The sequence below is a fragment of the Parasteatoda tepidariorum genome, chromosome 1, assembly GCF_043381705.1.
Source record: "Parasteatoda tepidariorum isolate YZ-2023 chromosome 1, CAS_Ptep_4.0, whole genome shotgun sequence".
In the NCBI taxonomy this organism is placed as follows: domain Eukaryota; kingdom Metazoa; phylum Arthropoda; class Arachnida; order Araneae; family Theridiidae; genus Parasteatoda; species Parasteatoda tepidariorum.
Genome location: NC_092204.1, coordinates 3,698,304 through 3,720,326, shown reverse-complemented (window position 1 = coordinate 3,720,326; position 22,023 = coordinate 3,698,304). Strand labels below are relative to the sequence as shown.

Below are 22,023 nucleotides of genomic sequence, written 5' to 3'. Positions count from 1 at the left end.
ATTTTGGAAACACACATTATTAAAATAGAAATAAAATTAAAGTAGAATAATAATACCTGAAAGGAAAAGTGTTGATATTTTATGTGTGACGTTGTCAAAGTTCGAATCCAACACGGAATTTTAGTTTCGTAATGTGGTACAAAAATTTAATTGAAACGAGGCGGTTGTGATTTGTAAATCGAACTGTCTTAGCAGCCTCCAATCTACTACGTTAACCCTATAATTCCGTGGTACCATCTGAAATCAAGGGAAGGCTATTTTCACGCCAAGTTTTGACCGCCTGGCGGCAGATGAATTTTGCGCTGGTTGTGAGAAACGGATGTACGGTGTCTGGTTGCGTTTAACGAAGTGAAAATATTTTAATTACGAATCTCATGATTCGATTTCCCATAAATAACCTTTCATATGTATTGTAGGTACATTAGGGCTGTTGATTATTTGCTTTTTTTCCCTCTTGTCTTCTTTTCGATATCACTTGAACAGTAATATCTAAGCCCATAATTTTAATATTTTATATTAAACCCTGCGCGGACCACCTGACATCGTTCAGAGACCCCAAATTCAATTTTAATTTTTCATGGACCCCCTGAATGATACTGGGGACCACTAGGGGTCCGTAGGGACCACTTTGGGAACCAGTACTGCTCTGGATCAACTCGAAATACCACAAAAGCTTCCTCTTTGGTCTCCCAGTTAATAAAACGTCTCTCAATCAACTCCCAAACCAAAAATACGACATTTTAATCTCTAGTCTCCGAAGTATCACAATTCAATTAAATGTAATTTGGAATAATTTCGGACTCATGGATTTCCTTAGTGTGATCATTGTCAGTCCCCAGAATCTGTAAGCCACTTCCTCTTTGAGTGCAAAAAATTCGATTTTTCATCGGACCTCAATTCCTGAGTTCCTCAATCATGGTGTTCCCCCTTTCCTCTCACCATCGACTGAGCTATGACCATGCGAAAATCTTTTTAAAATCTTATTGTCCTTTTTGAGTTTAACCAGAAGATTCTAGTCCCCAACCTAGAAATCTCAAATTAATAGAACTACATAATTTTTATTTTATTGGCGTTAGTCACCCAGACAGCCTGGGGGAAAGAGTGTTTCTGTTAAGAGTTTACACTGATGAATGTTCGCTCTCCAAAAGTTTTGGAGCCATTAAATTTTGATTTCTCATTCTCAGAAAACTGCAAACTTCGCATCGATTTAGTCCCTCACGATCATTTTCTATCCTCACTTCTTCATTATCATCAACTCAACCTCTTCAAAAGTGCATTGAAACTGCAAAATTACGAGCGTCGATTTCTCGGAAAACTGCAAATTTTGCATCGAACTAGTTTAAAGTTTTCTCCACAGTGTTCATCTTGCACCGTTACTTCTCCATCATTAACAACTCAACTCACCACCATCAACAGAACTCTCTCTTACAGCACAGAGGATAAAAGCGAAGAGCAAAGATCCTCTTCTTCATCCAAATCAACATTGCTCCGCCTTTATTAGGAAACTCCCTGGCTGAGTTGTATCGCCTGCTAAACACTGTGCAAAGCGGAGAGATAACGGGTTCGAATCCCACTGTTAACCTGGATGTATGTTCATGCCGTCCTTCTCTGTATTGTGCTATCTATTCTTCTACTTGAGTTGTCGTTGTAGTTTATTTACGTCGCACTAGAGCTGCACAATAGGCTATTGGCGATGTTCTGGGAAACATCGCTGAGGATGATCCGAAGACATGCCATGAAAATTTTGATCCTCTGCTGAGGGGATGGCACCCCCCCCCCTTCGGAAGCCCGACGACCTGCACGCGAAGACGAGCACTTTACGATAGAAGAACAGTTTAACGAGGACCTATACCGCACACCTTCGCGCCCTACGCAGACTAATTCAAGTGGTCACCCACCCGTACACTGACAGCAGCCAGGGATGTTTGACTTCGAAAAATTTATTTGACAAAGGCTTATAACCCTAAATTGAGAGCACAAACCTGTATATGTATGTAATTCCAATAAACCCGCTTTTCTTGCTTTATTGGAATTACATGCATTTGCAGGTTTGTTTGCTCAATTTAGGCTTAAGAAACCTTTGTCAAGTAGAGAGACAGGTGGAACAATTTTAGAGAAGGACATCAGAACGAATACATCCAGGGTTACGACGGGATTTGAACTAAGCCACCTCCCCGCTTCACACTGAGTTTGACGGGCAATACCGCTAGGCCAGAGAGGCCTCCCTGCCTCGCCAAACATTGTGCAAAGCGGAGAGGTAGCGGGTTCGAATCCTGTTGTTACTCTGGATGTATCTTTGTGCTGTCCTTCTCTGTATTGTGCTATCTGTTCCTCTATTTGACAAAGGTTTGTGAGCCTAAATTGAGCTCACAAGTCAGAAATTGTATGTCATTCCTATAAACAAGTCCCGAAATTCAACTCATTTCAGACGATAAAAGCGAGTAGCACAGATCCACATCACCAACTCACTGCACTCTTATTTATGCTAATTTTCCTGCTGCGTGATTGGTTGATTAAGTATAGTATAAATAACCCTTTACGTTGGCTGCTCGCGTTATTAGTCAAGCTTAGTACGAAATTGTTATTAGAGATTGTTTCGAAGTAGTCGTAGGTGTTTTGAAGTCCGACAAATGTCCGAAGAACAAACTATTCCAAAAACACATCACGAAGCTTTGGATGTGTTCATTCATTCGAAAGTTGGATTTCCAGGTTAGAATTCAAATTTTTCATCTCAAAATTATTAATCTGCTGTTTGAAATTTTCATAGTTTCTTTTTGTTGCCTTAAATATTTAACTTTCATAGTTAAGAATCGGAAGTTGAAATTTTACTTTAATTTTATGTATCGGAGTTAATTTTTTTTAAATTGAAAGTTTGAAGTTCCAATTTTAAACAGATTCTTAGTCTGAGCAAGAATTGTTAAAATTAAATTTGTCTTTAATGCTTTAATTTCACTTTTTCTATAAACTTCAAAATTTATTTCAAATTAGCTTACGTTTAGTTTAAATTATCTGGATAATAATTTATTGAACAGCAACTAATTCATAACTTATTTAATTAAGTTTTCTAATGTTCTTAATGATTGTTTTCACTTTAGTATACTGTTACTTAAGATTTGAATTTTTAAAACCAAATTAGTTTGACGAATTACTTTATTTTGACTTGAGATTATTGCGTTTTAACACTTTCTAAGGCCGTGGTAAATATACTTACCACTACTTAAAGTCCATGGTGAGCTTTTTTCGTACTTTTAATTTTGGTTTCAATTTGTTAATAACTTCAGTTTTCTTGAAGTGCGTTTGAATAAAATTGATAACCATTTGTTAGTTTAAGAAAATTTATAAAAGTTATAAAATACATAATTGCTTTTGAAGTTTGTGTCATTTATAAAATTTACTTTATAAATAACAAAAGTAAAAGCCAATAAATTCTTAATAGGTCGTGGTAAATATATTTACCACAAAAAAATGACATTAAAATTTAGATTAATTTTTAATAAGCTAATGAGTTTTTTCTGGTATCAATTACTATTCTTATATCAATTCCAAGAATACTTCAATTTACCTTTGCTTGAAATAAATGGCCCATTAAAGGATTAAACGCTCTTATGTTGAACTTGAAGAAACTTTCCAACAAGCGTTCAGCCATGTCTATATTGTTCTAAATTCTTTAAAATTGAGAATTGCATTGTTGCGAGAATTACTTTTAATCGCACCAAGTTTAAAGATCCAATCTGATATATGTACAATATTTTAATTCACTTTTTTTTTTTTGCTAAATTTTAAATTTTGAAATTTCTAAAACTGAGTTGATTTGAATTATTTTAAATTTCGTTTAGTTCTTTCTAAAATATTTCAAGTACACACAGTAGTTTTTGAGATTAATTTTAATTCTGAAGTTCCCGGCGATTATTAACATAATTTGAAGAAACATAACTGAATGTTTTAAGATTAAAGCTTCTAGTTTTTACATTTTTGTTCCGTTTCTAGAAATTTTAGAAGTCTTCTGCAATTTAAAATTTAATTTAGTTGGCTACGAAGATTAGAGTTTTATTTGGGATTTAAAATTCGGATTTAAAACTGCTCAATCTTCCATATACTGAATTGAATCTAGTACTGATAACATCTACGTTTTCCATCTGCAATTTTTTATTTTTCTTAGAATTTTAAAATAAGTAATCGATTTAAATGAAATATTTGCAGACTATTTCTTTATTTGGAAATTTGCAAATTTCGCAAATTTTACTGCTTGGCTGAAATTTTCACAATAGAGTAACTAAGTAGGAAGATTGTTTTGCGGAGGTAGTCGTGCAAAATTTAATGTGTTTAATGAGTAGAGTACTCGGGATAACTTTATTTTCTAATCATCGGATTTTCGCGTGAATGCTAGTTTCAATAGATCAAGGATTCGACTCAAATGTAATTAATGCTAATTTTTAAGTTGCGGGGTTGGGTGCATAAACATTTATTCTCCGAATAAAATTTTTTCTACGATTTTTCTTTTTGATCCGCAAAGTTTAAGAGTAGTCTCACTCTGGACAATGATGGCTCAGGGGATAGAGCGCTCGCCTTCCAATGAGGTGAACTGGGTTCGAATCTCAGTGATGGCTGGTTGACACGAATCCCGCACCCGTCTCGCACCGACCACCGTGCTGACGTAAGAGTATCCTCAGTGGTTGCCGGGTCATGGGTTAGAGATTCCTTGCCGTCAAGCTAACCGTGGATGGTTTTCGTAGTTTTCCTCTCCACGTAACACAACTGCGCTTTAGTTCCATCAAAAAGTCCTCCACGAAGGCGAATTTCTGCCATTATTTGATTCAGGAGTTTCCTTGTCTTCTGGATTGGATTTAAAATTGCAAGGCTACAGAGTTGAACATTAGTAGCCGTGAACCCAAACAATTGGGTCGGCTGTTCAACGACGGTTAAAAAATCTAAATTTTGTATATTGATCCGCATAGTTTATGTAGTCTCAATTTGACAATGTGTCTCCAATAGTTTTGCCGGGAAAGTTTAGGGGTCGGGGCCTTTTTAATGGTAAATATTTTAACTTTTTATTGTTGCTTATAAAAATTATCCAAAGTACTCAGTTATTTAATGCTCAAAAAAATTTCGTATGGTTTTAAGTGCCAAAATCCAATATTTACTTTAAATCGGTGTAATAGGTTTGAGTATATAATTTCAGAAAAACTAATTTTTAAATTGTCATTTCTCAAACTACTCGACCGGTTACTTTTAATACTTAGATTTTGTCACTAAATCTACATACTTTAATGCGTAAAAATTTATATACCCTCAAATATTTCACGAACATTATTAAGATTCTTACATTTAGATAAATTTTGTCCAGAGTTCTAAAATTTTTGAGTCTCGTATCCATTAATTTTGAATTTCAGAAGTACTATTTTTCATTTAAATTACCATCTATTTTAAATTTTAACACTAAACATACCAACACTTAATCTATATCTATTTCTACCATAGCCGATCAAATGGCCGGACTTTGTTTCTTGATTGAATGTAAGAAATATGGATGTTAGGAAATAAATAAATTAAAGTAACTTTATTGCAATTAAACAAAACTGTATATTACCAATTTCTATATTTTACAAACACGAAGAATAAGAATTTTTAACTCATTGCTCAACGCATTTTTTACATACTTTCATTGTACATTTTCCGTTAACATATTTCTAATTATTATTACTACTAAAACTCTTATAATCAATATTTATTCTAAATACTTGTGCTGTCTTGATTGTTTCGAAATTTTTCTGGGAAAAAACTAACAGTTAGACATGAAGTAAGGCTACCAAAGTAAAATATAAGCTACTTACCAAAACATCTAGTTTTTGCTAGTCTTTCGTGCACAAAAATGCCAATCTAAAATTTTGGTTCTTCTTCAGGAGCGCAACAGCCCTTTGCAGGCCTTGGCTGCCTCAAAATTTTGGTTACTTTCTTGAAATTTTTTCGGTTATTCTGATTGAGCTACCTGGGGTCTGTTTAAAGAAAGGGAATTAAGGTTCATTAACGGACCCTTCACAAAATATCTTTTCATGCAAACGGACCCTTCACAAATTTGTTTATCTTCGTTAACTTGTTATTCAAATAAACCCTTCCCTGGGGGCGGGGGGGGGGGAGAAAGACTGTTCGAAACTAAGTTTTCCAAGTTTCCCAAAGTTTAAATTCCAAATCTAGTATTCTAAGAAAATATTTCTACTTTTACAAAACATCGTGTGCACATTTTTATTGATATTAAATGATTTTTTTTGTAAATAACTAGTTGATCAATTTATATTCATATAATTAATAGAATAAATAAAAATGTAAATAAAAATTTATTTCTGGCAATTTTTTAAATAAAATATTATAAATATAACAATTGTTTAAATTTATTTAATGCGTAGCACATTAAAAGTGATCCATTACTAAGTTTTGTTATTTTAAATGTGTCAATTGAAATTAAAAATGTGAGTGATTTTTGTTTCCATTATTCGTCCGAAATGAATATTCTGCTTTGAGCAGTATATGCTAAATGCCAAATATTTGTATGTTTCATCTCTAATTTAATAGCAGCAATTGTTGAGCAGAATATTTTATCTATTTACAATTTAAAAACTTCTTGAAAAGGTTTTTAGCAATTTTTGCGATAACAGGACCCTATTTGCACAAATTCACAATGGACAGGACCCTGGTTGAAAGAATGTGACTTAACGTTTATTTTATATTCCCAAATTATGAGTAGTTTTTCACAATTTAACAGAAACTGGACCTTTCACAAAATCTCTGGACAGACCCCTGACTTCGCAAGTCTTTTCTGGGTGAAAATAAGTTAGAAATGAAGTAAGGGTATCAAAATAAAATATAAGCTATTGACCAAAACAGTTTGTCACTTTTTCTTACACAAAAATGCCAATCTAATATTTTAGCCACTTTCTTTAAATTTTAATTCAGTTATTCTGATTGAACTCACTACGCTAAAGTATTTGCAGAAATGGGCAACTCATCGAATGCAATACGCTGAACAAGCATTACATTGAAATTTCTAATCGGATAACCTATTAAAGCAATAAATTATTCTCCCTGTCAAATGACCGATTGTGGTAGAAATCGGTATAAGACAAATATCATTCGAAACAAAGTACAAAAAAGTAGAATATTAACTAGATAATTGTTAGAAAACTACGTGAAGTCAAATGTGCAAAAACTATATGACAAGCGCATTTTCAAAGCAAGAGTTTTAAAGCTAAAGTTAAGTTATGGGGTGTTCAGTGTTTAATTACCATCGATTTTAAATTTACTTTTGAAGAAACTAGTTTAAAAATGACTGTAAACCCAGTAAACGAGTGGTTTCAGATTACCTTAGAAATGCTAATTTAGCGTTATGAAAGTTTCCCCCTAAATCACCAAACAATGGGGTTATCTTTCAGAACTACATTCTTCAAAAATATTGAAGGAGTGGCGATGGCTCAGGGATAAACCGTTCGCCTTTCAATGAGGTGTACCGGGTTCGAATCACAACGATGGCTGGTCGATACGAATTCTGCATCCGGCTTGCACCGACCACTGTGCTGACATGAAATATCCTCAGTGGTAGACGGATTAGGGGTTACAGTCCCTTTGACGTCCGGCTAACCGTGGGAGGTTCTCGTGACCTTCCTCTTTATGTAACGCAAATGCGGGTTAGCTCCCTCAAAGCACTCTACGAAGGTTAATCTCTCGATACTTGATCCAGGAATTGTCTTTTGGATTGGGTTCAAAATTGCAAGGATACGTCGTTAAATATTGGTAGTCGTAAACCCAAAAATTGGGTCGGCTGTTTAACGTTGGTTATAAAAAAAAATTTCTTCCGTTAAAAATGTAACACTATAAAATCACCATTAGGAGCCAATGTTGGAGTGCTTGAATTCTGAAATTTTTCTTCCTGAAGCACCTAACGATGGGGTTCATCTTTTAGAGCTACATTCTTCAAAGATATTGAGTATAGTTTTTCTGTGGTAAGAACTTCCCCCGTTCATAAAGTCTGATGCAGTCTGCTGCCATGGAAACAAGAATAGCACATTTCAGGATGGGTAGCTTCTCTTCTCTCTAGGGCTAACACGGTAGACTGAAGAAAGATTCCCTTTCTCTCGTCGACCCTAGCTAAAACCTGTCCTAAACAGTGACCGCGCACCCCTACATGAAATAGTTACCATAGTCACCAACACGGGTCCTGAGGAATGACTAGGGGAGTTCTTATTTTAGACAAACTAGATAGAATCTCGTAGGCAGTAATAAACGTTCTATTTCTACAGGAGCCTGGTCCGAGGAGAAGGTCCAAACTCTTTTAGATCTCTGGGAAGATGTGTTGTCGAGACCACGGTCTCGTCGCTACAGTGTCTCCAAGAGAATATGCAAGCGTCTTCTCGGCAAGGAAGAGTTTAAAGAGTTCAACAAAGATGATGTGTTTCGTCAGATGAGTCTTTTGAGTAAAGAATATTAGTGAGTATTTTTCAATAATTGCGAACATTAAACTTGTTTGCTGAGGTTACGCACAACTTGCATTTGTATGACAATATCTGGGTCCTACGGCTGTTGCATCATCCATTCATGAACTCGCGTATTCCTTTTAAATGGACTCTCTATAGACATAGCCTTTTGTATTTTTGCAATACATTAGTCTTGGGCTGGGATAGCCTGGTTAGTAGGGCATTTGACCCACATCCAAGAGGTCGTGGGTTCGATCTAATTACTCCCCGTGTAGTAGATGGTGACTGACATACGCTAAATCTTCCATGTACCCATAACAAATCATACCTGGAGATACTGTTCCAGGAGTTTACTTGTTTTCTGGATTGACTCAAAATTACAAGCCTGCAGAGTTAAACGTTGGTAGTCGTGGTTTACTGTTCAACTACGGTCATAAATAAAGGAATAGTTGTCCTTCATTCTCCTATCCTTTCATACGTAACTCACACATTAAATTCTCAACAAAAACCGTGGAATGTTTTCGTGGTTTTCTCCTCATGTAACGCAAATAAGAGTTCCATCCAAAAGCCCTCTTCGAAAGCAAATTCCAACAAATACTTGATCCAGGAGTTTCCTTGTCTTGGGTTCAAAATGACAAGGCTACGGAGTTGAACATTAGTCGTAAAACCATAAAATTGGGTCGGCTGTTCAACGACGGTTATAAAATAAAATCTCAATAGATCAAAGGGTTGACTTAAATATTTATATGCTAATTTTTAAGTGACTGGGTTGGACGCATGAAAAATTTTCTCTAAATATTTTTTGGCGCAAAGGTTTTATAAATAATTAAAATTTACTATTTTTCGTTCACAACAATAAAGTTTATTCAAGGATATGAAAGATTTATAACGGTACCAATTCACAAATTAAGTTCTGAAAATTGAAATGTTACTAAAGAATAGCTTTGCTTATTAATGAAGTATAATTAATGTAAACAGTTCAACTTTAGTTAAAAAGTTGAGTTACAAACATTTGGTAAGCTTTTTGAATTTCGTGTTGCAGTCAAATATGCTATACATGCAAATTGTTTTAAAATTAAAACTAAATTTTTAATAAATTACATAAAATAAGCTTATTACGCTTCTACCATAAACTATATACAATGTATTAAAAATTACAAAAATCGTGTTTTTTTTAGCCGTAAGATTTATTGTGGAGTATTCTTTTAAAACTGATCGATTTACATAAATATGCTAAGGTAACTTAATTTTTTTTAGTGTAATAATAGCGTAAATTAACAATTTATTTCTTAAAACAATTTAAAGCATATTTTGAAAGGAATGACAGCAAATTTATAAGAATAGTTTTTAACTGTAAAATAGAAACTGAAAGCTCAATTAGAGAAATTAGTATAAATATGAACTAATGATTACATTTTTTAGTGTAATTCCTTGGCTTAAATGTCCAAAATTTTTTTGCCTCAGTCTAACAATCAAATGGGTTTGTGGGGACAGTAGTTATCGACCATGTCAACCTTCATCTCTGAAAAGGTACCCAACATAGAATCTAGTTAACATGTCATGTCTTGTATACTTTAGAATTGTATATTTGTAGTGGTAGATACACTACAGTACTCCTCACCAGAATTTTATCTGTGATAGAATTCGGTGAATGGGATACCTAGTTCATTCATTGCTGTTTGTGTGAAAAGCTGGGAGAGCTGTACTAAGTTCACTGTCCTCCTGTGTTGCCTTTAGCTGTCGAGTGCATACGTTGTACGCTGTGTGGTACAACGTAAAGAGGACAATGTCGCTGTCACAAGTCAACTGTTCAATGTGGACCATCCATCGAAGTAGGGCTGTTCATTTCGAAGTGAGAGTTTCTGTGAAGTTGGACATGTTCACTTCACGTCCGAAGGTCACCCATGTGAGGAAAGTAGATATCGACCATGTCAACCTTCATCTATGAATAGGTACCCCCAACATAGAGTGAACATGTCTTCCCAGATAGCAAAATAAGGTTTGTTTTCACTCTGAAAAAATCTTTTTAATGTGAACCTAAAAAGATTTTTTTATGCGGTTTACGTGTAAACTATCTAACCTTAAAACGAGATCTGTGACAACCTGTTCTATTCTACGCATTGGAAACCTTGGAAAACAACCTTCTATATGAAAACCTGAAAATCAAGGTTGTCTTAGGGTTTTCATGCTTAAAAAAATTCTCGAATAAAGCTAGTCTCAATGAAAATAATGTTTCATCTATTGTAATTATAAGGTTTCTTTTCGCAAAGTCTTGCATGCTTAGCTAAAATCAACCTTGTTATGAAATTTGAATGGACAATGCCATTTCATCTAGAGCCCCTGAATTACGACATATTAAGGACAATACTTTTTAAAGAAGCTTTAGAAAAAGTATTTTTAATCATTTTAGGAAGAAAGGTTTGAAACTGCAATATTTTTGCTTTATTGAAAAACTGTTTTTAGCACGAACATTTTCGTGACACTAAGGAAAACTCAGACACAAGGTCGCTGTAAGGTTACATGTTTTCTGGGTTATATATTAGAGATTCGGAATTTCATTTTTGCAGTGGTAGATATATATACACTACAGGTTTTTTTTTCTTCTCTCAGTTCTTACTTAGGCTTTCAGATGATGGGTGTCGAGATGGCCAGACCTGCCTGTGTCGATCAATTGGATAGGATATTCAGCAAAGCAAAAGTAAAGCCTCTTCGTCAAACTGGATCGAGACCAAGGCGTAACACGGAACCTACAAAGCAATCTGAAATATCCGAAGATTCAGATCACTCGAGGAGCCAGTCAGTCACCTACGGAGAGAAGGAACCAAAGGCAGACCCTACTAAAGCCGATGATGTAAGTAAAATAAACCTTCAGCTGTAGTTAGTCTAGAGCAAGAACTCCCCATAGCCATTCGTCTGGACCCGTGCAGCTCCAAAGAGCAGGGTGAGCCGCGATGGCTCAGGGGATAGAGCATTCGCCTTCCAGTGAGGCGAACCGGGTTCGAATATCGGCGATGTCTAGTCGATACGAATCCGCATCCAGTTTGTACAGACTAGAGTGCTGATGTGAAATATCCTCAGTGGTAGACGGATCATGGATTAGTCTCTTTGCCGTCAGGCAGTTATTTAATTTTATGAAGATGCCTCAATTTTGTAAGTTTATCTCTTATGAAATTAAGTATATACTCGAGGTTACGCGATTTTCCCTTCCTGGCTCAGTTACCAGGGACCAGGCATATCTTTAATTCTTTCTGCACGTTTCAGTAAAATTTCAATATATTTGAGTGCGGAAAAGAGATCCGAAACTATGGTAAGTGAGAGGGGGAAAGTGTTAAGAGTGGAAAAATCTCGTAACCTAGATTCCCATTCTATTCATAAAGTATAATGCTCCAAAACTTAAATGTTAAAATAGTCATAAAATAATTTCAGGCAGGTGTTCCTGCATTTTTATTTTGTAATAACAGAATTAGTTTAGATCCTCTTTACCATCCAAGTCAAAAGTTTTTGACGGTTCCATTGTTGGATCAACATAGTCTTGACTGTAACTATCAATAATTCCATCATGAACCATTATATTTTTAATGGTAACCAACATAAACTATCATCCCAATCTAAGAATTCGGACTAGTGTATGATGGTACAACATAAGAATAGCAACTTGTTTTGATTATTTGTTGATGCTAAACCATCAGAAATTTCCATCATAGTTCCTTAAAAATCAAATGTTGGAACACTCATGAACTACCATCACACTAATATAAGAATTCGGACTGATTTATGATGGGTCACCATTAAAGAACCCAACTTGTTTTGATGGTATATTCCTGCTGAATCAAAAAGAATTCCCATTAAACCATCGTACTTGTTGGAACAGTCGTGAACCATCATTGTTGGTCCGTGAAAATCAAGCTTTTCTTGATGGTTAACATATCATGGTATTAAAGTAGCGTTTTCCATCATGGAATGATGGAAATTTGTTGGCATATTAAAAATCGTGAAAGCATAATAGAAAATGTAGGATGAGGTTGGGCAATCATGAATCGCACTGGAACAAACTTAAACCACCAAAAGTTTTTGATGGTATCATGTTGACTTTGGTACTCTTCTCTGCACTCGCCACCTGGTGAATAAATAAAATGTATAAATATTAAATTTTTCTTTATGTTAATTTGCATTTTTTTTTTTTTCTTTTTTGAAACAGGCTCTAAGCAAAACTAGACGTGGTCGCTTTCCGAAAATGAATATTCAGAGGTTGATTCGAACGATGGTCAGTCAGCAAACCGCCATGATGGAACAAGTTCAGAAGCTCTTTAGTTCACTGGAAGAATCTAATTCAAAGACGGCAGCCTTGTTGGAAGACTTGGTTTTGTTCCAAAAAACGAAGCATTCGACAGTCGGTGAAAATTAAAAGCTAGAACTGTAAACTTTGACTAATAAATTTCTTAATTATCCATCCGTCTGTTATTTTTTTATTAAATATAATTGTTATCCATCATTATCTGCCATTTAGATATTTCTTTCAAAGCATAATTTTAAACTGGTTGAATTTTATAAATATATCCCTATTCAGAATATCAAACTTAAAAAATTTCAATTTAAATTTGATATTGATTTCTTAATAAATCTCTTAATTTCTAATCTTTTTTTTAAGCTTTGTTTATTCAGAAATATTTTCCTGATTCTTAAGATTAAATTCACTTTGGGAACATAGAACAAATGCATGTCATGTCATCTAAAAGATGAAATACAAAAATCAATGGTGGGTAAGATTTGAGTTAAACTACAAATAATGAGTATCAACGTGTCAAGCCTTAAAACTGGGATGCATACTTTTGAAAGAGTTAGGTTCTAAACTAAAGCAGCTTTATGTAAAAACAGGGTTAAAGCGGATAGGGATGTCGAAACATCGACAAGGTAGTGTCTTTTGTTTCACAGGTAGAACTCGTTCGATCATTTTATTCAATTTTTTTCCCCCAATACTTAGCTTTCCTTGGTGCATCAGATATCAAAATTTTATACTGGGGGTGTTTTCTATATGAAAAGGTGGAATGAAATTTTCCATCCAAAATTTTACAGTTGGCAGGAATACCGAGCCCATAAAACACGCAAGTACATTTCATACATTTAGGATAATTTCCGTCAGAACATAGATAAGCAGTCTTATCCATGTTTTATGTTTAAATTTTTGTTATAAGAAGTTGTAAATTATATTCTTGCTAGCATGTAAAACCAGGGTTTCAAGCAAAGCTTGTTTATTTTTATCTTAACTTTTCCACTCGTATAGCAACTTTAAGTTAATATAAAACCTAATGAAAGATTTTTGAGTTTTGTTACGAATTCGAATCTTGTTACTTTATTCATAAATATGTAATGTTTAATGTTAACATATCGCGTACCTGTAAAATATAGATATTTTTCGACTAGCAGGGTGCAACTTTTTATTCTTTAAACATATAAAAATTAAACTAAATGGAAAAAAAGTTTTGTTCCTATGCGCCTTGTCAGACCAAAAAGTAAAATTTTTAAGAAATGTTTGTCCTGTAAGATAAATGTCCCTAAAATTCTCAAATAACTGTAGCTTTCTTAAATCAATGTGATAGTTACTTAAAATTTGTTAAAAAATTATTAAAAGAGTTAATATAAAAAGCTAGAAAAATTGATTGAAACTCGTTTAAGATGCATTTCTCAGCTTTACATATTAAGAATTAAATAGATTACAAGCTAATATTTCATACTGAAATATAATTAGCATGAAATGTATTCAAAATTATTTTTGATTTTTGTTTTCAAACAATTTGTCGGGATTTGAGTTGGTCAGTCATTTGCACGATCATTTTAACATGGAAAATGCGCATCGCAAAATTTGTGGAGTAATATTTATTTGAAATGCTGAATTAAAATCTCAACACACAAAGTATCGGACACTCTCTCAGCCTGTTGATAATTGGGTCGCTCATCATTCCTCTCTAACTATCAATGTTGTGTAGTTCTTAGAACATGAATCGAAAAACACACTTCGCACACCAAGAACTAGTTTTGGATGAAATCACCATTCTACACCAAAATCTGGACACAGCCGACAATCTTGCAATTTTTGGGTTATTCGCAAGTTTGGATTTAGTCTGAGACGAGATTTCGCATGAGTCCGACCTTATCCAATCTTTGGTTATTCAGTCCTTGAAGTTTTCACAGAACAACTAATACTAACAATTAAGGTAAAGGGTTCTTTTTAAATTTTGAAATGCACAGTCAAAACATACGCGGCAGAGGGAAATAGTCGGGAAGGAATCTTTCTTAATCTGGGATAAGGAAGTATAGTTTTTCTACGGTAAGAACTCTCCTCGCCACAAAGTCTGGGGCCAGGCAGGAATAGCCTGGTCGGTTAGGCGCTGTGCCCATGTCCAAGTGTTTGTGGGTTCGATCCACACTGGCCGAAAACTCCCCGTGCGGTAAGTGGTGACTGATGCACGTTAAATCTGTCGAATCGCAAAGTCCTCCATGCTCCTATAACAAATCAATATCTCTGGGGGTAATGATCCAGGAGTTTCCTTGTCTTCTGGATTGGATTCAAAATTACATAGCTACGGCGTTGAACATTAAATTGGGTCGGCTGTTCAACGACGGATATAAAAATAAAAAGTCTGAGGCCGTCTTGCTGCTATGGAAACAAGAATAGAGCATTTCGCGGAGGGTAGCTTTTCTTCACTCTAGGGCTAACTCAGTAGACCTAAGAAAAAGATTCCCTTTCTCCCGTCGACTGGAGCTAAAACCTGTCCTAAACCCGACACCCCTATTTGAAATAGTTATACCTCGTTACCATAGTCGCCGACACTGCTTCAGACGAATGGCTAGTGGAGTTCTTACTTACCGCTAAAGGGTAGAAATAATCGGCTGTTCTACAGGTGCTGAAGTGTCAAATTTTTTTTCATTTCTCCAACTATTTGAAAACTACCCAGATAATCTGCATACTAGGTACCCACTAAAGTGAATTAAGTTAGCATAATGATTTGTTTTGCCCTCTAAAAAATCAATTTCTCTATTATCACACATTAAATGCATACTTTGATAAAGAGTCTATTATTTTAAACTCCTATTTTGAGCTTTGTTTAGAATGAAGAGGGCTCACCAACACAACTACCATTCAGTTGGAGATTTTCCTCAAATAATTAGAGAAATTTAAATGCGTTAGTTTTTGATTTAATCAACAAGACATTTAAACAAAGACCTTCGAATTAAAAAGTAAAAAAGAATACCTTCTACAAATAATTTTGCCTAACAATATTCTTCTACTCAAGCAGTTGAATTCTCTGTTGAGGTTGGTTGGTATTTTACGCACTGGAGCTGCACAGGGGGCTATTAGCGACGGTCTGGGAAACATCCCTGAGGATGATCCAAAGACATGCCATCGCAATTTTCATTCTCTACAGAGGGGATGGCACCCCTGCTTCGGTAGCCCAACGACCTGCGAGCAAATTACAGTAGAACAGTTTAACGAGGATCAACACCGTATACCCTCTGTCCCTACGCAGACTGTTCCAAATGGTCATCCACCTGCACACTGACCGCAGCCAGCGATGCTTGACTTCGGTGATCTACTGGGAACCGTCTCTTAACGATCAGTCCACCGCGGGGCAGCTCTGTTTTGATTTTTAAAAAAAAGCCGAAACATATTTAATCTACATAATAAATAAATAATATCATGCAAAATTTAAAAAAATGAATAAATTGTCTTCTGGATTGGGTTCAAAATTACAAGGCTACGGATTTGAACATTGGTAGTCGTAAACTCGAAATTGGGCCAGCTGTTCAACAACAGATATAAAATTAAATCTCCAATTCAGTACCCTCAGAGGTATCATTTGCTATAGGAACATGAAGGGCTTTGTGACCTGACAGGTTTAATGTGCACCAGTCACCATTTACTACACAAGGAAGTCTTCAGCCGGCTGGATTTGAGCTCCGGTTTTCATCAACGCGAGTCCAGCATCCTGCCAACTAGGCTCTCCCGGCCAATATTGATATACACTTCAAATAAATGTATAGTGCGTAAAAAAAGAAATGGATCCACCTAAAACAAGCCATTTAGAATGACATATTTTTTATTTTAATTATTTTGTGTATTGTACATATTCACTGAGCATGTAAGACAACATTTTCATACAACATACATAGCACAGCCAGATTTATAATTGTATTATACATTCTTATTTACAAAGATACATTAAGTAAGTACAAAGAGTTTCTTTTTTCAACATAATACTTCTTTATGAGCACAATTATTAATACTTAATTGAAAGGATCCTTTTGTAACAATAACAATGTGTACATTTTTGAAAATAATTCAAAAATATTCTTTAAGGGTGGTAGAGATGCAATGAATATTCGGTCCTTTTGTTGAATGTTCGGGTAAATATTTGGCAAAATATTCTTTTGATAAAGTAATTTTGGACAATTTTTTTAAAAAAAATTTGAATAGATTTCATGAGGAATAATGCAAATTTGTATTCTTTACTATACATTATTCGTTCTCACTAATATCTATAAATTTATTTATGTTGCACAATGGACAATCGGCAACGTTTTGGGAAACATTCCTGTAGAAGACATGCCATCACAATTTTGATCCTCTGCAGAGTTGGCATACCCGCTTCGATAACTACAATGACTTATGCGCGAAGTCGCGCACTTTACGGTAGAACAGTATAACGAGGACTAATACCACATACCCTCGGTTTTATCGCAATTGCGATCAAAGTGGTCTCACACCTGGACACTGAACTCAGTCAGTGATGCTTGACTTCGATTACCAGCCATGAACCGTGTCAAGACTAAACATATTTGTAAGTTCTAAAACTTGCACAGGGCTTGCAAATTTATGTTCTTCAAGACAAATCTAGAGAATTAAAACTAGATTTCTTCATATTTATTAAAATCAGTAATACAAACCACAAGGTTTGCATTGCTGATTTCTTTTCTTCAAAAAATTAAATTCAGGCAAGTCAATTTCGTCTTTTTTTCAACCCTTTGCATTTTAAGAATTAAAATGCGAAGTTTTTTTTTCTTTGTATTTGCTGCTAATTTAGTTTTAATTATAGAGCCGCATTTTAACGCAGCGTTTCTGAGAGACTTAATTCTTTTACTGTCACTTTTTCCAAGAAAGGTAATAGAGATAAACGGTAACATAGATAAATTTGATTTTTATTTTAAGAACTAAGCACAATTTCTGAATTTTTTTTATCAATTTTTATTTTTATCAGCGTAGGACTCAATATTTTTTTAAAAAAGCGTTTCTAATGAACGTTATCCTTTCATTGTAACTTTTTTCTAATAATATGGCAATGGGAAAAAGTTTGAGATTTTTAGTGCTAAATTTTTCGCTTAAAAAGTCCATCTAGCCTTTTAAAAAAAACTTGTGCTTTTATTAAAAAGAGAGACAATTTAATTAAGTCTATTGGAAAACTTAGAGGTTCAGCTTTAAAATTTTCTAACGAGAATAAGATAAAAATTTTTTTGCCATAATATTTAATTTACTAATTATTCCTACTTATAAAAATCCATTTTTTGTTTTCTTTTTTAATTGAGTTTTTAAAAGTTAAAAAATTTGGTCAAACAAACATAAAATAAATATCAGATCCATTAAGAAAAAAAAATCTATATTATATATTAATGAATTTTCAGAATGACTAGGATCAAGAAATAAAAAATAGTCACATGTCAAATCACTACAATATAGTAGTAAGCATAAAAGCTTGAAAAGAAGTCAAATAAAATTTGCAGTAAAAATCATCATTTTAAAATTTTCAACAATCTAACAAATAATATATTGTATTCATAACTTACATATGTATTTTGGTTTGTTCATTTGACTAGGATACCAACCTTTTATTTTTAATTATAGCTTTTACTGTAGTTGTGAAGCTATATTTCTTTAAGACAAATTTTCTTTAGTAAAATCAACATTAAACATTCGATATTCCATATGGTATATACATATTTTTTCTTTTTTTGAGAATAAAATAAGTTTCATAAATTTAGAAGAGTTGACTTTTAAACAGAAGTGACAAAAAATTGTTTTTGCTTTGAAATAGATCTTTAATTTAAGACTGATAGTTTTGTCAAGGAAGTGTGTCATTTAGTTTCATACTTTCCTCAAAGATGGCGCTAGCAGAAACTCACAACTTTTTCAACAATTGTTTTTCTTTCATACTGTAAAATGTTGTTTTTTGTCACTTAAATCATTTTTAATGTCAACTTCTATATTGCGTGCAGGGGTCTGTCTAGGTTTTTCTGAGCGGTACCTATTTTGTGAAAATTGAGACATAATTTGTGAAAATAAAATTGAGACATAATTTGTGAAAATTATAAGTCATATTAAAAAATTAACACAAAAATATGGTACAAATATGGATTTATCGTTTCTTACGGGATACAAAAACAAAATTTAAAAGAAAAAAGTATTTTGTGAAACTACCATTTTACCTAAAGTTGAATTAGATTAGTGAAGGTACCACAAAACGGTAGAAAATTTGTCCTGGACCGACCCCTGGCATAAAGCCTTATAAGATTTTATAAAAGTATAAGCAACATTATTTTCAATATAATTTAAAAACATAAGCTTGCTGATACATGGAAAAATTAGGGTCCAAATTGCAAAAAGCAACTACATTGGTGTAAGAATTTAAGAGAATTTGCACACTAGGTCGATTATCTCTAAAACTACTGGACCGATTTTAATGAAATTTGATGTGTACATGCATATATTGATACACTACAAAACAAATAATCATTCAACAATTGTAATACACACGCATGATGGTGCGTAACACTCATTGGAGTCAGAATGTATGAAATTGCCGCTGAACAATTCAGGCCCATTGCCACAGGAAATGATAGCCTTATTTCGAGTATGAAATCAATCTGCAAGGCCTGTGTATTAACCTATTTTTTTGTTCATTCTGCAACCGCTGTTTCATACCTTCCGACTCCATCGAGCATTACGCGCGATCATGCGTGTGTATTACACTTGTTGAATTTTTTGTGTTGTATCAATGTACGTACACATCAAATGTCATTAAAATCGATCCAGTAGTTCTACAGATAATCGATCTAGTCTACAAGGTCTCTTAATTTCTTATACCAGTGAATATAAAGACTTTGGACTTGGAGTAAGGGGTCAACAAAACCTACGCCTCGCTCACAAAAACAGAATGCAGTACTCGCATCGGAACAGACTGTAACTTGTATTACTTCTTGAAAAACATTATTTTAAAAAAAGAAGTATTTTTTTCTTCATCTGAAAGCAACGTCACTAATTATTGGAAATTCTTTTGATTGACTTCGTCTAAAAAAGTTCCATGTGGCCCGTCTTCTTTTGTCCTTGGAGAAGGGACTGGTACTTGTTCTGAGTTGGACATCACATGCGCTGAGAGTAGAAGAAGAGTTTTTGGCGGGAAGGAGATAATCATGGTCAATGGGAGTGACCACTTTCAGAGTCAGTTCGTCTCCAGCTTCTCTTATGAGACTGACCACTTCCTCGTGATTCAGCCACTTTGCATCGGTGTTCCCTATCTGGACGATGAAATCACCTTCTTTCATTCCAGCTTCCTGTAAATAAAAATATTATGCATTCATACCTGCTGCCAACATTGGAGAAATAAAATAATGGAGATTTTACTAGCGACATTTTTTAAGGCTACGAGTAAAGTTTTGATACATCATGCATAATCATGTAAGTCAAAGAGAGAAATTCAAAATTGGAAATATTATAAGCACTTACATTTAACGAAGTACAAAATATGTATATCAATATTAATCTAAAAAATAGTTTCTTAAAACCATTATTTATTATTACTTAAACTATTTCATGACCATCGCTAAACAGCTGACCTAATTATTGGGTTTGCAACTACTAACCTTCAACTTCAGAGCCTTGTCATTTTGAACCTAATCCAGAAGACAAGGGAGCTTCTGGATCAAGTATTGGGAAAAATTTGCCTTCGTTAAGGACTTCTGATGGAACTAACCCACATTTGTATTACATGGAGAGGGAAACCACGAGAACCTCCCACGGATAGCCTAACGGCAATGGGAATCAAGCCCATGATCCGTCTACCACTGAGGATACTTTATGCCAGCACTGTGGTCGGTGCAAGTCAGATGCGGAACGCGTATGGACCAATCATTGCTAGGATTCGAACCTGGGTTTACCTCATTGGAAAGCAAGCGCTCTATCCCCTGAGCCATCATGGCTCGACTTAAACAATTAACACTAAACATACTGCAGTGCTGGCAATAGCACCATCTGTTGAGGATAAAAGAAGTATTTTAGTTGTATTTAGTTGTATTAAGTTTAGAAGTCGGAGAAATTTGAGAAAATATGGGTAAACAGGAGATAGTCGTAAAATACAGGAGTCTTTGATAAAAAACAGGAGACTTGGGTCAAATTTGGTCACTTGTAAAAAGAAACAAAAACTGAAAGATATTACTTGTCCGTACACATATTCACCGGTCCGGGTACATGCTTAGAATTTATTTTTGAAATAAAGTAAGAACTTGTACAAAACCTGTATGCATTGTAATTTAATCTGTTCATAATTATAATGAAATATGCTATTTAGTTATAAAAACACAGACCAAAACATGAAACCATTTACAGTCTTTAAGAATCTATAAAATGTAGAAATAGCATAAGAAAAAGGTGAACATTTGAATACAAATATCAAAAATAAAACTTGTTAGAAGATCAAAACAGTTCACAATTTTTTTCTCGTAAACTTAGCATAATTAGAACGAGACACTGGAGGTCTTAACTATTATATTCAGGGCCCGACTTAGCCTAATTGGGGCCCGGGGCAAAAACTTCTTTGGGGGCCCCCTCGGCTTCACTACTTTAGCACTGAATAACCAAAATTTATGGAGGTATTTAAATTTTTCACCTCATTATAAATATATAACAAGAAAATTTACTAGAATCTAAAAAAGCTATTAAGTCCCCCTCCCACCTCCGATCGTCAGACGAAATATCGTTCTGTCCATTTCATTGATCTTCTGACAATTCTATGTCCATCATGCGAAGGCAGTTTCCGAAATGCTGTTTTCTGATTGTTAACTTTGTTATCCAGCTGAGAAACATTCATAGCCTTGGCTACCGTTAAGGCGGAATTCAGCTATATTTTCGCAATTACGATAGCTCAATTAAGTTAATCAGAAGCCCGTATTTTTCTAATATATATCAAATTTTGCGATATGCAGAAATACAGGCTTTTTATGGGCCAAATTTTTCCATCGTAATTGCGAAAACTTAGCTAAATTCCGCCCTAAGAAGCCATGGATTTACGAAATATAGATTTTTTGTGTCTATACGATAGATAATGAAGAAGCTAACATAAAACTGACGGATTTTACACTGTACTGATATTTGTTAAAAAAAAGTTCAATATAGAAGGAAACGTAAAATAAACTTTCTGTTTGATTTGGGGGCTCCTCTGATGTGGGGGCCCCTCTGATGTGGGGGCCCGGAGCAACTGCCCCTTATGCCCCTGCCTTAGTCAGGCTCTGATTATAT

The 22,023-nt window shown here is 34.4% G+C and overlaps 2 protein-coding genes across 2 annotated transcripts in view; one reads left to right on the top strand and one right to left on the bottom strand.

Moving 5' to 3' along the window:
• Nucleotides 1-2,545: 2,545 nt before the first annotated feature.
• Nucleotides 2,546-12,910, top strand: LOC107441905 (uncharacterized). The gene is made up of 4 exons (XM_016055312.4): nt 2,546-2,709; nt 8,289-8,475; nt 11,073-11,313; nt 12,661-12,910. Exons 1-4 carry the CDS (start codon nt 2,631-2,633, stop codon nt 12,865-12,867), a joined length of 714 nt encoding a protein of 237 aa, XP_015910798.1. The 5' UTR covers nt 2,546-2,630; the 3' UTR covers nt 12,868-12,910.
• A 3,630-nt stretch (nt 12,911-16,540) lies between these two features.
• LOC107441903 (GTP-Rho-binding protein rhophilin) overlaps nt 16,541-22,023 on the bottom strand; it is a gene marked incomplete at its 5' end in the record, with an annotated part of 66,324 nt that continues 60,841 nt past the window's right edge. Inside the window, 1 exon segment of the mRNA XM_043052325.2 lies at nt 16,541-20,063. Coding sequence (XP_042908259.1) covers nt 19,749-20,063 — 315 coding nt within the window.

Bases quoted from the DNA above. Each gene is read 5' to 3' on its own strand.
- LOC107441905 (XM_016055312.4), top strand. From the start codon at position 2,631: ATGTCCGAAGAACAAACTATTCCAAAAACACATCACGAAGCTTTGGAT. The intron at 2,710-8,288 runs GTTAGAATTCAA...CTATTTCTACAG, and splicing joins TTCGAAAGTTGGATTTCCAG to GAGCCTGGTCCGAGGAGAAG. The intron at 8,476-11,072 runs GTGAGTATTTTT...TTCTTCTCTCAG, and splicing joins CTTTTGAGTAAAGAATATTA to TTCTTACTTAGGCTTTCAGA.